A 15338-nucleotide genomic window follows, 5' to 3' on the forward strand; every position below is an offset into this window, starting at 1 on the left:
AAATACAATATTATTTGGCAAATGGCTGTGGAGGTGGCCTCTAGAAAGGGAGAGACTTTGGCATAAAGTTGTAGGGAGTGTGCATGGTGTTGCAGACAATGGTTGGGATGCTGGTGTATCTCGGTGGGCTACGCTGAAATCTCCATGGAAGGCTATTCATAGTATTCTCCCCGTTTTCCTAAACCTGATCAGGTATGATGCTTGTACTGGAGATAGGGTTTTGTTTTGGGAGGATGTTTGGATTGGTGACTCTGCCCTCAAGGACCTCTTTCCCTCCTTGTATTCCATCTCATGTTTTAAAAATGAGCCAATTCAAAGGTTTTTATCCTCTTTTTCTTTTGGTATAAATTGGAATTTGGGTTTTAGAAGAGATTTGAGAGATTTTGAGCTTGACCAGGTTGCGTTACTCCTTAAAACTATTGATCATGTTTGCTTGGACCCTTCTTTTGTAGATTCCCGTATTTGGAAGCCTTTGCCCTCGGGATCCTTTTATTGTACTTCTTTCCTTGCTTCCTTGTGCTCCTGTCCATTGCTTCAACTTTTTCATAGCAAGGAAGTTTGGTCCAAACCTGTCCCTCTTAAAGTGAGATCCCTTTGTTGGGAAGTCTCCCTTAGGAAAATCAAGACTCCGGATGTTTTGCAAAAAAGAAGACCTAGTCTTTGTATCTCTCCTAACTGGTGTACCCTATGCAAAGCAAATGAAGAAAGTTGCTACCATATACTAATCACTTGCCCTTTTGTTGTAGGCCTTTGGGAAAAGCTTTTTGATCTTTTTGGGTGCAGGTGGACAGAACCGGAACATATTTGCACTCATTTTTATCCTACAACTTTCAGGTGGCCAAAGAGAAGATGAAGAGTTTTGTGGAGGCGTGCTAGAGGTGCTTTGGTGTGGACTGTGGGAGGAACGAAATGCTAGAATCTTTAATGACAAGGAGAGGGATCAGACATGTGTGTTAGAAAGTATTTTATGTAGGGCCATAAGTTGGGTAAAATCCTTGGACCTGTTCTCATCCTACACTTTTGATGATATAAGGAGGAATTTGGAACTAGCTAAAAGTTCTGCAGTCAGAAGCAAGTTAGTGGTGGATTGGAAGCATCCTGATGTAGGCTTCATTAAATTAAATTTTGATGGCAGTAGTTTGGGCAACCCGGGGCCATCTGGAATAGGGGGAGTCTTTAGAAATGATGAGGGCCAGATTGTAGCTCTATTTTCTGAACCTATAGGGTTGGGAGATTCAGTAAATGCAGAACTCCAAGCTGTGATACAAGGAGCAGAAATTGCAAAAGAGTTGGCAGTGGAGCATTTAATGATTGAAGGTGACTCCAAATTGGTTATTGGATGGCTAAAAGAACCAGAGATGGCAGTCTGGCCGTACAGGGGGGATTTGAGAAGATTTAAGTGGCTAGCATCAAATATTTCAGTCACAGTTCAATGGGAAAGAAGATCGGCAAATGGGCTGGCAGACTTCCTAGCTAAACAAGGAGTACATAGGAATCATCTCTTTTGGGCTCAATTGTAAGCTTTATGATGTAGTTTGGAGGCTGCACGTCGCGCCTCTTTCTGGGAAATTGTATGATGTATACTAAGTTTTTTAATTAATAAAATTATTATTATCTATCAAAAAAAAATTGTGCCTGAGGCACAAGGCACATAGGCGAGGCGTGCACCTTTTTAAGCAAGGTGCAAAAATCATTATTTGGTAATGTTGTTCATTCATTCATCTTAATAAAACATCTTCTTAAAAAGCAATTAAAACTATAAAATCATTATTTTTTGTGTGAAATCTAAGAACTTAAGACCCTAACATGGACATGTTTGGGCTTGCCTCGAGGGGCGTAGCACAGGGATCCAGGGGCGGAGCCCCTGGCCCAGCCATTAGACTAAAACAAAAGAAAAAAAGTGTCAAATTTTCAAAAGGTGCACGCCTAGGCTGAGGTGCAAGGCGCACCAAGCACATGCCTTTTGAAAGGGCTGCGCCTAGGACCTGGGTGAGGTGCCTACCCTAAAATGCACCTCGCTTGTGCACCTAGGCATGCCTTTTAAATCACTGGCTGAGGGAAAGGAAAAGCAGAGATTTATACCATGTTAGGTGCATTAAAGATGAAGATTAAAGAGTCTTGGTGAAAGATGAGGACATCAAACAAAGATGGAAAAACTATTTTGAAAAATTATTAAATGAACAATGGGGAGAGGGTGCTAATGGAGGAAAAACTAGCCATACTAAAGTAAAAAAAAAGATGAAAAACTAAATAAGATGAAAAAGGGGAAGGTGTTAGGACCTGATGGGATTCCAAATTTCTAATAGAAGTGTGGAGAGGTAGGCTTGTTAAGGCTAACCAAGCTATTTAATAAGATAGTAAAAGAAAAGAGGATGCCTACTAGTTGGAGAAATAGTAGTATGATGCCAATATTTAGGAACAAAGGTGTTATATTAATTTGTAATAACTATCAAGGGATTAAACTCATGAGACACACTATGAAACGGAGAGAATAATTGAACAACAATTACGATTTGAAACAAGTGTCTTATAGAACCATTTTGGCTTTATGCTAGGGAGATCAACCATGGAAACTTATTTTTTTATTTGAGATGATTGATAAAAAAAGTTCAGAGAGAAGAAGAAAAATCATATGGTGTTCATTGATCTAGAAAAGGGTTATGATAGAGTTACGAAAGAGATCATATGGTGGGTTGTTGGGAATTATGAAGCTTGTGGTTGAGACAGATTCCCAAATATTAGTTGAAATCATCCAAGGAAACTATACTCTCCCATGGAAATTATGGTACTGGAAGGATCATCTGAAAAACTACTTAATGACCATGGACATTGTGGTTGTACACATTTTTAGGGAGGCTAATTGGCTATCCAAAGTGGCCAGCAATTCTCTTTCACACGTTAAATACAACTCTTACGAAGATCTACCTCCTAAGGCCTAACATCTTCTTAGAGATGATGGTTCAGGCATTCCTTTTTTACGAGTTTGCTAAGTTTTTTTTTGAGATCCACCTTTTTTCTTTTCTTTTTCCAATTATAATTATTATATAATGAAGGTGGATCTTGATGTAATTAGATTTTCTAGAGGGGCAAGGCTTCTACGTCCTCCCCCCCCCCTCCTACGCCTTTACTTCTTTTTTCACAATTAATAAAATATACAATTTAACGGTGGCCACCCCTCTATTGGGAGAAAACTTTGGGGTTCAAAAAGAAAAAAGGGTATGCATGAGGGGGAAACAACCAATGTTAGAACACCGATGGGAGAGACTTCAGATTTTACAGTTATGATGGTTCAGCTCTTAGGCCTTATCTATTTGCACTAATCATAGATAATTGACTAAACATATCCATGAAGTTTCACGGTGCATGTTGTTTGTGAATGACATTGTCTTAGTTGGTGAAACTAATGAAGGATTAAATGCAAAGTTAAGCTTAGGGACAAATGCCTTAGAAACAAGATGTTTTAAAATAAGTAGGACTTAAACAGAGTATATGACATGTACTTCGTAATAAAAAGAGTGTAAATCAGGATACACTTAGGATTGAAAACCAAGAGATAACTCAATGAGACCATTTTTGGTACTTTGGTTCAATAATTCATAACACATGAGAGATTGAGGAGGATGTCACCCACCTAGAGAATTAGAGCATGCTGGAAAAAATGGAAGGGTGCATCTGAACTTTTGTGTGATAGGAAAATGCGATTGTAGGAGAACTCTATAAAACAATTGTAAGGCCAGTTATGTTGTATAGAGCAGAGTGTTGGGAGTCAAGAAACAATATGTTCAGAAAATGAGCGTGCCTGAAATACAAATGCTTAGATGGATGAGTGGACAAACTAAAAGGGATAGGATCAGGAATGAAGCCATCCGTAGAAACCTAGGAGTAGCTCCAATAAGTGATAAAATGAGAGAGAGTAGGCTAAGATTGTTTAATCACATGCATAGAAGACCACCAACAGCTCCAGGTAGAAGAAGTGATTTGTTACAAGTGGAAGGGACTAGAAGAGCTAGGGGTAGACCAAAAAGGACATGGGTAGAAGCACCAAGAAATGATTTAAGCGCTAATAATTTAATAGTGGATATGGTTTTAAATAAAATGAATTGGTGAAACAGGATTCATGTAGCCAACCCCATATAGTTGGGACAAGGCATGGATGATGATGATTATATCTCTAAGTTAGTGGCATCAACCATTAACTGATCATAATCCTAAAATATAGAACAAGGGTGTGCACAGAAACCCATATCCTTGTGTTTGTACAAAAGGAAATTTTTGTTTGTAATGAAAGAGGTATATAACATCTATTGTCCCATGTCTTACGGGGGACGTAACCAAATTTTCAGAAATAAGTATTTATTTGACATTTTTTATTTCAATACTAATGCTCTAAGAATTGGGGGAGATAGCTGTTCGTGTAAGACGATGGGTTGCCTTAACAGTGAGAAAGTGTATCATAATCCCACTCCAAGCCCTAATGTCATTAACCTACTCCAAATGATGACTCCAAGGGGACGCTCTTTTTCCGATTTTGAGAGGGGGGAAAGCTGGTCAATGGGATTTTGATTCCCATTGACCAAGAAACCCATGTTCATTTTTCAGATTTATATAAAGACCAGTGAAAGTTTATTTTCTTGTGTACCACTTACCTGGGTAAGTTATACCTATTTCCTAGGTGGGTAAATAAACTTTCCTATCTAGGAAAAAGTTTCCAATACTTGGATGGGACAAAAATGCCCCTTTTAATAAATGGAATTTTTATGGCTAAGATTGTCATTGCCTTATTTACATGGGAAATAAAAGAACATGGGTAAATGCACTTACCCGGGTAAGTCTTTCCTGGGAAACACTTACCCAGGTAAGTGCATTTACCTGGGTAAGTGACTTACCAAGAAGCGAACGGGGCATAAAAATCTGATCCCATCATTGTTTCATCCATAAAATGGTGTATCTTGGTCCTTTACAAGTGCTCACCTTAAGATAATTCAGGCAGAGTATGTTGTTAATTTTCATATATTTATATTTGGGAGAGTTCACTAACAAAATCTATTATTAACACTGTTCAGGGAGAGTTGCTGGACATTACTTGGAATCACTTGGTTGGGGCAGAACAGGTTCCACCTCTAGCTCTCTTGGAGGAAATATTTTTCTTGAAATTGCAGGAAAATGACTGTGCTGCAGCTATCTCCATAATTGGACACAAGACAAGTGAATTACATGCTTTCTCTGAGAAAACATGGTTTAATTTATTCAAGATGAATTCCCACCGCATTGAAAAGCATACACTTATTAAGTTGATACATGAGTTGAGTTTCCTTGTTGCCGGAAATCACCATCCAAACCCTACATTCAAGAATATAATATCATCTTGTAGAGAGTTTATCAGGACCCATTTAACACCACATGATATTAACCCTGTAGAAAAGGTTGGAATGAACTTTTCAGGGATAATGGTGGATTCTTGATGAAATATCTGGTTCCCTAGTTCAGCAGTGGTTGTAATCTAAAAAAGCATTGCAGTGAACACGATTAATTGACTACATGTTTCCAAGCCGTCTGACTATCTTTTTGGATAGGTAGCCATCTTACTTGTAGGCATAGCTGATGGTAGCCACTCAACCTATCATTTCAACTAGTAAATATGTAATTGTTCTTAAGCTGTATATGCAATTGGGTATTACTAAATGACTGCAACCAAATATATAATTGGTCTTAAATTTTATTTATTGACTATTTTGTTTTTATTTATGATTTTTTTTCTAGGGTTGGGCAGGGACCATGATCTGTAACTTTGAATCAAATTGGATTCTGGAACCCAATGTACACAACTTTGCACTTTGTTGATCAAAACTTGTACAGAAAAGATGAGCACGCATTTTATGGACCCTTTGGTGCACCTTTTGCACGAACCTTCTAATTATTTTCTGCCACATCATTTTGATTTTGAAGGACTTGGGCTGCATTTGGCGTTCCTTGTTTTAAGGACCCATCTTTTTGCTGTTAAAAATTCAGTGTTCATAGGGACATTTTAACTGCAAAAAGGAGAGAAGTCCTTAAAATAAGGAATGCCAAATGCAGTCTTAATGGGATTTTAAAGGCAGTTTCCATGGAGGGAAGAAAAAACCAGATTTCAAAAGATTCCCTCAGCTCTAAATTAAACCGATTATACAGAGACAATTTAGGAGGGTGAAAATTACAAACATGGCGACCATAGCAGAGGAACTGGTTTGAACTTTGAAAAAATATTGCATCTTTCCACCGTTCTTTCACTCTTAGATGCAGAACCTGCATCCATAACCATTTCAAATGAAATCATAAAAGAAAAAAAAAAAAAGATTAGTGCTGTTGCTGTGAACCAGGAACTCCCATTTCTGCTTCAAAGTCTAAAGCCATAGTGAAAGAAGTGAGTGACAATTTGACAAAACCAAAGTGTCTGCTTCAAAGTCTGAAGCCATAGTGAAAGAAACCATAGCTGCAACAATATGTTGGTTTACACATTCAAACACCATTCATACATTTTACAAGCAGGTACAACTTTGGGATTGAACCTTTGATTAGAATCCCTATCTTGAACCTTGAAGCCACACGGTTGCCGCTTATTTGAATAGATGAAACGTGACGATGAACTAATTTTCTGGCAATGACCACTTGATCTAATCCCAAACTCACCTGAGATTCCAACTCAATCTCATTGAATTCACTATTGATGAATCAAATAAATAACATAATAGGGGAAATAGGACACCAGAATTAGAAAACTACTCACTAGTTGGTATGGGCAAGTAGAGAGGGGAAATAGGAAGCCGACTTTTGGCTGATCCAGTTGCAGCCGCTAGGACCATACAAAGAAGAGGAACACAGTCTAGTGCTTTTCATTTGAGAAAAGGTTTTCGAAGCTTTTCCTATTTTGATCTTCTTATTGTTTAATTGTTTAAAACAGTCGAGTCTTTGTCTCTGTTCTTCTACAGATCTGTTTCTTCTTTACAAAAAAGGGGGGCGGGGATTGTAGCAGCACTACCCTGTTCAGGAATGTTGAAGACAGTGAACAGCATAGTGCCCTAATTATCGTTAAATCTATTAAATGTATAAGATAGATGAGCCAACAAATAGAATATCATTCTTTGTGACAAGGGAAGCACGGATATTTTCTAAGAATAAAATGCCCGGTCTCCCTGCATTTAAGCCAACAAATAGAATATCATATCCAAGCTCAGTCACATGTAGGCCCCTACCATCAGATCTCCAGGCGACCAAGCCCCATATCATCAGTTTTACAACATCTACCAGGGAGGGAGTCTACTCAAAAATGGAAAAAAAAAAACATGTTTTTAATTCAATCTAAGCCAAAAGAAATAATGAACTTAAATGGACAAGTTCTTAAAACCACCAATTGATAGATCAAATCCTAACCATGCTCCATGCGATGGTGCAATATAAAAATTGGAATTGAAGCAAAGGAATCAGAGTCAGAGCATAATGCTGCAGGGAATGTAGAGAAATTGAAACTGTTGGACCTACTTTCCTTTTAAGCTGAGATACATGGAATGTGGGATGAATTTGAGCTCCAGGCAGTAGAGACAATTTGTAAGCAACGAAGCCACCTTGTCCACAATCCAGCAGGGTCCATAATACATTGGAAAAAGCTTCTAAGATCTTCTGGTAGCAGTAGTCACTTGCCTATAGGAATGAACTTTGAGATAAACCCATCCTCCCATATCAAGTGTCACTCAGTTCTATGCTTATCCATCATCTACTTCATTCTAATCAAGCAATTGAATATGGACTCTGTTTCAGCTATACTCGTATCAACTGCTTCAATAGAAGAGTCTCCGAGGAAGTAAGGAATATAGGTGGAAACCCATAGTCTCAAATTGGTGTTATACCACCACTACTTAGCTAAAGGCAACCATTTGACCCAATCTCAAGGTTATCATTGGTCATACAACACATAAATCTCCAAGTACTTATTGACCACCTCAGTTTAGCCATTAGATTGAGGATGGTACGTTGGTGGTAAGCCACCCCTTGTATCTCGAACAATTTGTGCCAAAAGTGTCTCAAGAAAATTGGATGATCCCTATCATTGACAATTGTCTATGGCATGCAATGCAATTTAAAAACATGATCCATGAATACTTGAGTCACTGACATGGTAAATTAATGGTCAGATTGTTAGCATTTGGTTTTCACTCGGCCTTTTCTCAAACACCCTAAAATCCATATTGCAAACACCCGAGCATACCACTCCAGTTTCCCTGAAGCACCTAAAAACCCTAGGAAATCAAATTTTAGCCTAAAATCCTTCACTTCAAATCCATTGTCAAACTTGCTCGATTCTGATCCAACAACCTTGATCAACCCCCACCCACACTCTTACCATCAAATTAGAGCCAACAATTTGACTCAAAATGCAAAACTACTTATTCAGACCAAATCTCAACTCTGAATTCCTAGATCTCACCATCCATCAACTAAAAGTTCCATTTCAACAATGCTTATTAGTGAAAACTTGTGAAGCTTAAAACGATTGTTGAAACCTTCTAAAGCAACCATACCTTGTTGTTAAGCCCAAAAACGCATACTTAAGCAACTTGCTAAATTTCATGACAAAAGTTCTCCATTTAACCCTTGACAAAGTCCTCTAAACTTTTGTTGCTAGATCCCCGTTTTCTTGTAATGCAACTTAATTTAGGCCCCATTTGGCATGCCTTTCCATGTGGGTTGTTGGCTTTTTAGAAACCCGAAACCTTGCTTTCCGCTCTTTCTCTACTTGGTTGGAGGAAGTGTGTATTGCATAGTATCAGCTGATACGCACCGATACAAACATCTCACAATAAAAAAATAGGAGCGTGACTTGAACCCAAGTTGGTTAATGCCTATGCCCACATGTACATTAACCACAAAGCCATTTGTTATTTTATTTTAATAAGTGTAATAAAATATCTTTTATTAAACTTAATGTTTGCATGAAAACAAAATCAACATACACTTATTTTCAAAAACTTTAACTATAAATTAAAAAGAACAATATTCAAAATTAGTATTTTATAAATCAATAGAATAAATAATTTATAAAATCTACACACACACACGCACACACACACACACACACATATATATATATATATATCAAAAATTAATTTTAATTTAAAAAAATTATACAAATAAAATATTTACAATAAAACAATTATTTTAATACTTAAATTTTATAAATTTGTATATGGTATATATCTTAATTATTTATAAATTATTAATTAATATTTTAATTTGCATTAAATAACAAGTATTTATTATTTATAAAAATAAAAGTATTGTTTACAAAGTATTTGAAAATATAATATAAATTGAATCTATCAAATCCATTAATCTACATTTCATATAAAAAAAATTAACTTCAAAATTAAAAAAAAAATAAAATATTAATAATGGAATAATTATTTTAGTAATTAAAATTTATAAATTTTCATATGATATGCTTTTTCAAAAGTTTAATAGATTTGATATATTTTAAGTTAAGATTATATATTTTTATAAATTATTAATTGATATTTTAATTTATATTTTATAATATCATATTTATTGTTTAATAAATATAAATATTATTTATCAAACATTTAAGAATTAAATTTTTAGTTGAATTTTTTGTTAATGTTAAAAAATAAAAATAGTAAAATAGAAAAAATGATATAATAATTCAAATATAATAGTTGCATATGCTTTACACCTTACACTTTAATAGATAATAAAATAATATTGGCTTTTTGCATGTTTTAATTTGTAAAAATCTATATAATATTTGCCTTGGACTCTTGATTGATGCATTATTAATAAAATTGCATAATATCTACATGTCTTGCTATATTAATTATAATATATTTCTTCATATATATATATATATATCATTTAAATATAAATTCCTATGTATTTATATTTATTTATAGTTGTTTTGATATTAAACTTAATGCTATTAATATATTTATGGAATTCGTGTGCATTTTCTTAGTGTATCCAAGCTTTTCCATATTTTTTTCGTTCGTATCCATGTGTTTCCCAAGCATATCCGTATCCAAATTATCCGATACGATACCCGATACCAATACTTTAATCCTTGGGCTGAACTAATTTAAACAAAAATTCAGTCCTTTATAAAATTTTTGGGTTCATTTCTGCATTAACCAGCTGATTTAATTTTTAAGTTCTTTTCTTCTTTGTTGGTAGCTAGACAAGGAAGAAACTCAAGTCTCTCTAACAGTCCGTGGATTGCTATTTTAAGGTCTTCTTAGCCTCTTATCCATGGTAGAACCCTAGAAGGAGGAGAAAAATATTTCTAGTAGACCAAGATAAAATTAGGGTCTCAACCAATCTATGTTAAATTGGACTAAGAATAGAGGAAAGAAGTGAATGGGGGTGGCAGGCTCCTCTTTCCTGGCTTAAAACTGAGATTTATATTAGGTTATAAAGATATACATGGTGACAAAAATGCCTTTTATTTTGTATCAGTAAGAAAAGAGAGAGTTTGAAACTACCCCACTTTCAAACTAACTTCTTATAATGGCTATTTAGCTCAGAAGGCACTTTTTTTTTTCTTTTCTGTTTTCACGGCAAGCCATGATTACTGTACAGTTTCTTATGGAAGGGTCGATCAAAACGATTGAAAAAGAGCGAGAGTGATGTGAGACACACCACTGCCTTTTCTTATTTCATAGTTGTGTTTGATTGCAGTGCAATTTTATTTACACTAGTACAAATGTATGGGAGTGTAAATGTAAAAAATGCAAATTTTGGTGTACTTTTGTTTTGAATTTTATTTTATTTTGTTTCATGTCTTTAATTTACTTTATTTGTACTGCAATCAAATAAAATAAGCTAAATTTTGAAATAAAAATATATCAAAATTTACACTCAAATCATTTGCACTGCCAAGGTTTTGCATTAGTGCAAATTTATTTAATTGTTTTTTTCTGATTTTTGCACCGCCTTTTTCTGATTTTATTTAATTGTTATTTCTGATTTTTTTTTGATAAATAGTCCTTTTATTTTTCTGATTAGGAGGCTTAGCCGCGTTCTTGAACAGAAACAAAACTCTCCTCCTCCACTCCAGGGTCCTTATGGTTATAACCCAACTACTTGCTTAAAAAGTGAAGTGAAGGTCGGCGTTTTCGATCAAATGACCCAACCAAACCCATGCTCTTGATCCTTGTCGTAATACACCTACTAGGACTCAACTCCATTCTTGTATTGACTCATAACAAAGTCAGTCCTGTAAGGCTGAAACCATTACTATTTTTGAATGCAATTCAATTGGTTTGTCAGTTAAACCAACGCTCTGGATGGGTTCCATCAAACCACTGAACTAGTTTTAAACCATTGGTCTCAGTCGTGCTGGTTTTTAAAAGCACTGGTGCAAATATATGCTAGATTCATGGCTCATGGAGTTGCACTGGGTATAATTGAGAGTTGTGACATTAGATCAGAGACTACAAGTTTGGATGTCAAGAAATCACCCTTTCGGTACAGATCCAAATCCAAACTTCGAAAAATCTAGTGCCACGGAAGATTTGATTGGTTGTTTGACTTGTTTCCAACACCACCTAGGAATCTTTCAAGTTTTAGTAGCAAGCTTCATCCCTGACAGAGCCCTTGGAGATTTTGGATAGGAATCAATGACCATTCATTCCAGAAAACATAAGTCTCTATTTCAAAAGAAAAAAAAAAAAAAAAAGTGCCTTCCAAGAGAGATGCCATAACAATGATGGAGGCGGCAAAAGCCTTGGAGGAAAAGTAACAGTAGCAGTTGTGGCAACAATGCTCTCAAAGACCCTCACCTGTAACAAGGATTCTGTTGAAACAAAGATGAGTTGCTTCAGGCCAATTTTTTTTTAATTAATTTTTTTTTTTTATGTAATTTTTTTCTTGTCAAATTCTGTATCACGGTCCAAGATGGTTCATATTTAGAGAATGGTGCATATATGGAAAAAGGGTCTTAATCTTTTCAATGTTTATCAATTAATCTCTATTTTTTATGAATTTGAATTCTTAGAAATTTAAAGATAAACTTGAGGTATAAACCAACTATATATTTTGCACAAGTGAATGTGTAAATGGGACACACAAGTGTTATTTTGCACAAAAGAATGTGTATATGGGGCTCACAAGTGCTAAATGTACATTTGGATGTGTCAATGGGTCCGTCACAAGACATTTCATAGGTGCATTTTCGGTCCTGTTTGGTGCGTCTTTCCGTGCAGTTTTTTGGCTGTTTATAAGCCGAGAAGACCGATTTTCGGTCTATTTCCATTTGGCATGCAGAAGATCTAACTGCCAAAAGATGGAATGCCAAAAAGATGCAAAAAGCCCATTTTGGGCTGATTTTGGGAAGCTCCAAATGAAGATTATCACGTCTTTCGTGTTTTATTTTCGTGTAGAAAGACGCATGTCTACCAAACGTGCTTTGAGCTGCTCAGATTTCATGCAAAAGTTGAATGCGTTTTTTGAGTGTCAGAGCTACCAGAAGATCTTCCCAAAAAGACACACCAAAAGGGCTTGCATTTAAATGTTCAACACTTGTTTGTTGGGCTATATATGCTTACCAAACAATTTTTCGGTTTTAGCTTTAAAGAAGATCTATTAAAAAAATTGCAACCAAACAGTCTTTGGTCTTTAAATATCTACCCGTAAAAGCTCGTCAATCTTTTAAAATCTTCAGCTTTCGGAAGATCTTCTTAAAAAGACTTGCCAAACACCTCCTACAACATAAGCCTAGGCTCATTAACCTAATGAGAGCCTAATGGGGATGCCACCCAAGATGAAACTCTCTTCATAGTCTTCAACTTTCAAACCTTTCAAACTCTTTATATTGCTCTCTTACTTACCTAAGATCCTAGGCTCATACAGTTAGCAACTCAGCCTACCAAACACTGCTCTCTCTTCATTTACTTGAGCATTGGAGTGCTCCTCCTCAAGGAATCACCTCCAGGCCTCTAACTTTTCTGTGTGTATGTTGTTGGGCCAACTCAATTTGTCCATCTTAGCAATAAATTCATCTATTGCTTGTCTACATCAGCTCGAATGCATTAGATTAGCATCATCCGTGGGAAATGCAACAAAAAGTCTTCAGCTCTACACATCTTACCACTTTTGACGACAATGCCTCCAAAGAACCACTCCACTGGCTGCTTTGTCCGCTTTGGCAACAACTCTCCTAGGGCCTCTCACACTAGAAACAATGCATCCCCACCCCAGTCACTTAGGTGGTTCCCCATACTATAGTAATGAGCTGAGAATCTTATTGCCACTCTGCATGGTGAAACTAGGGGTGAGCAAAAAAAAATCGAAAAGCCCAATCGATCGAAAAAACCATTCGATTTGGTTTCGGTTAACCAATATAAAAAACCAACGGATAACCAAACCGATCAGTATACATATATTTATATATATATATATGTATATCATATATATTTTATATTTTTTATATATGATAATTAAATTAATAAATATGAATTATATATTTATAATATATATTATAAAAACTAAAAAACTAAACCAACGGTTAACCAAATTAGTCAACCGATTAACCAACTGGTTTCGGTTCGGTTCCAGTTACCGATTTTCCAAAAACCGGTACTACCTGCCACCAAACCGTGAGCACCCCTAGGTGAAACATCTCAGCCATCCAATCAGACTGCGCAAGATGCCAACTATTTATTTGTCATCCAAAACCATAAAGGCTGGTCTCCTTCACCTCACCCCATAGCGCCAGGCTCAAAACCCCTGGAACCCTTAGAATTCTAGTGCTCGGATACCCATCAAGGAGTGCATCGTTGCCCAAATTGCTAGACACAAGGGAGTGAATTGGGTATAACTAAAAACTTGCCCCCAAAAAATAAGAACCTTCTTGAATGACTGAAATTGTGTGCAGCGGAATGAAGGCTTCGTGTGTGCATTTTATTAAATGTTACAGTTAAACAGAGTGAATGGATAATAACAGCAAATAACTTGTAGCTAAGATGTAAATGAACAAGAGGATAAAGCACAAGCTGCAAGAATATGGAGTTTTGTAAAGTAAATCTGTAAGAGACTCAAATAACTACAACCAGTGCAAGTAATAATTTATTGTAGCTATCAAAAGAAAATAAGAAAGATAGAAAAATAATATTTGCAAATATTTTCTTTGTGCAAGTGTAATGCAGTTGGTGAAATGCAAGGAATAACAACAGAAATTTGAGAGCAATAATAATGTAAAACACAAAGAAAAAAGAAGAGACAACACACAAATTTTATAAAGGTTCATCCAACCTTTCCTATATATCTTCCACCTCATATAAACTCCTAAGGATTTCTACTAATCACCAGTTGGACTTGCAAGTGCTACCAAAGCCTGTACAACTAGCAGGACTTCTGAGTGTCTGCCCAATCTAAATCGATAGATCTTGTAGGTCTCTACCAAACCTTGTTTGCCCTTTTTCTCCCTCACCTCCTCTTGCTAGATCAACCACTGTTACTAGTTCGCATCATCCAACAAAGAGCCAACACGGCTAGGGCTGCAACTGTAAATAAGTCGGAGTAGATTCAAATTGAATCTGAATCCGATCTGATAACAGCCAGATTCAAATACCTCCCTTGATCCTAACAAATCAGATTGGATTGGAAAAGCTGATTCGTTTAGTTAATGATCAAATTCGGATATACCCCAATCCAATCCGCCAAGACATGATCTGATCCATTAGTTATGAAATATTATATGTTATATATTGTTTATATATTATATATGTATAGTTTATGTATTATTAATATAATTGTATATTATATAACTAATATAATATATTGTTTATATTATATTTTAAAATGTTTATTATAATTCTAATTAAATCCGATGTCAGATAAAATATTCATATTCGAATTTGAATCATACTTTTGAAAATCCAACAGATTCTTATCGTATTCGGATCAGTTGGGTTTCTTATCAGATTGGATCAAATATACCCTTTACCAAATCCGATCCGATCTATTTCGAGCCCTAACCACCGCCACTAGGGCTCCATAAAATCATAAGTAATGAGGATAGGTTTTATACAAACGAATCTAAAATTCAAAACAAGAATGAAGAACCTTGGATGAATCACTTTTTTTTTGCCACCATTGCATCCAACTAGTTATTTTCCTCGTAACATTTTTGTTATTGTTTCTGAGTGATTGTTACCCATATCTCTCTAAATCATGATTGATTGATGGATGAGTGGAAGTAGAGAGAACACTGAAAAATGTTTTTCAAAAGTAGAAAAAAAATGAAAGGAATAACCAAGAACAGAGCCGTAGTGGTTAAGAGGAAAGAAACTGTATAA

General features: G+C 35.6%; 1 protein-coding gene across 1 annotated transcript in view; it reads left to right on the top strand.

The window, feature by feature from the left end:
- EMB2279 (pentatricopeptide (PPR) repeat-containing protein) overlaps positions 1–5743 on the top strand; it is an 89449-nt gene extending 83706 nt beyond the window's left edge. Inside the window, exon 9 of the mRNA XM_010276729.3 lies at positions 5064–5743. Coding sequence (XP_010275031.2) covers positions 5064–5462 — 399 coding nt within the window. The 3' untranslated portion in view covers positions 5463–5743. The remainder of the gene's footprint in view (positions 1–5063) is intronic.
- Positions 5744–15338: the final 9595 nt, after the last annotated feature.

This window comes from Nelumbo nucifera, chromosome 3, assembly GCF_055504915.1.
Source record: "Nelumbo nucifera cultivar China Antique chromosome 3, China Antique-T2T, whole genome shotgun sequence".
NCBI classification, from domain to species: Eukaryota; Viridiplantae; Streptophyta; class Magnoliopsida; order Proteales; family Nelumbonaceae; genus Nelumbo; species Nelumbo nucifera.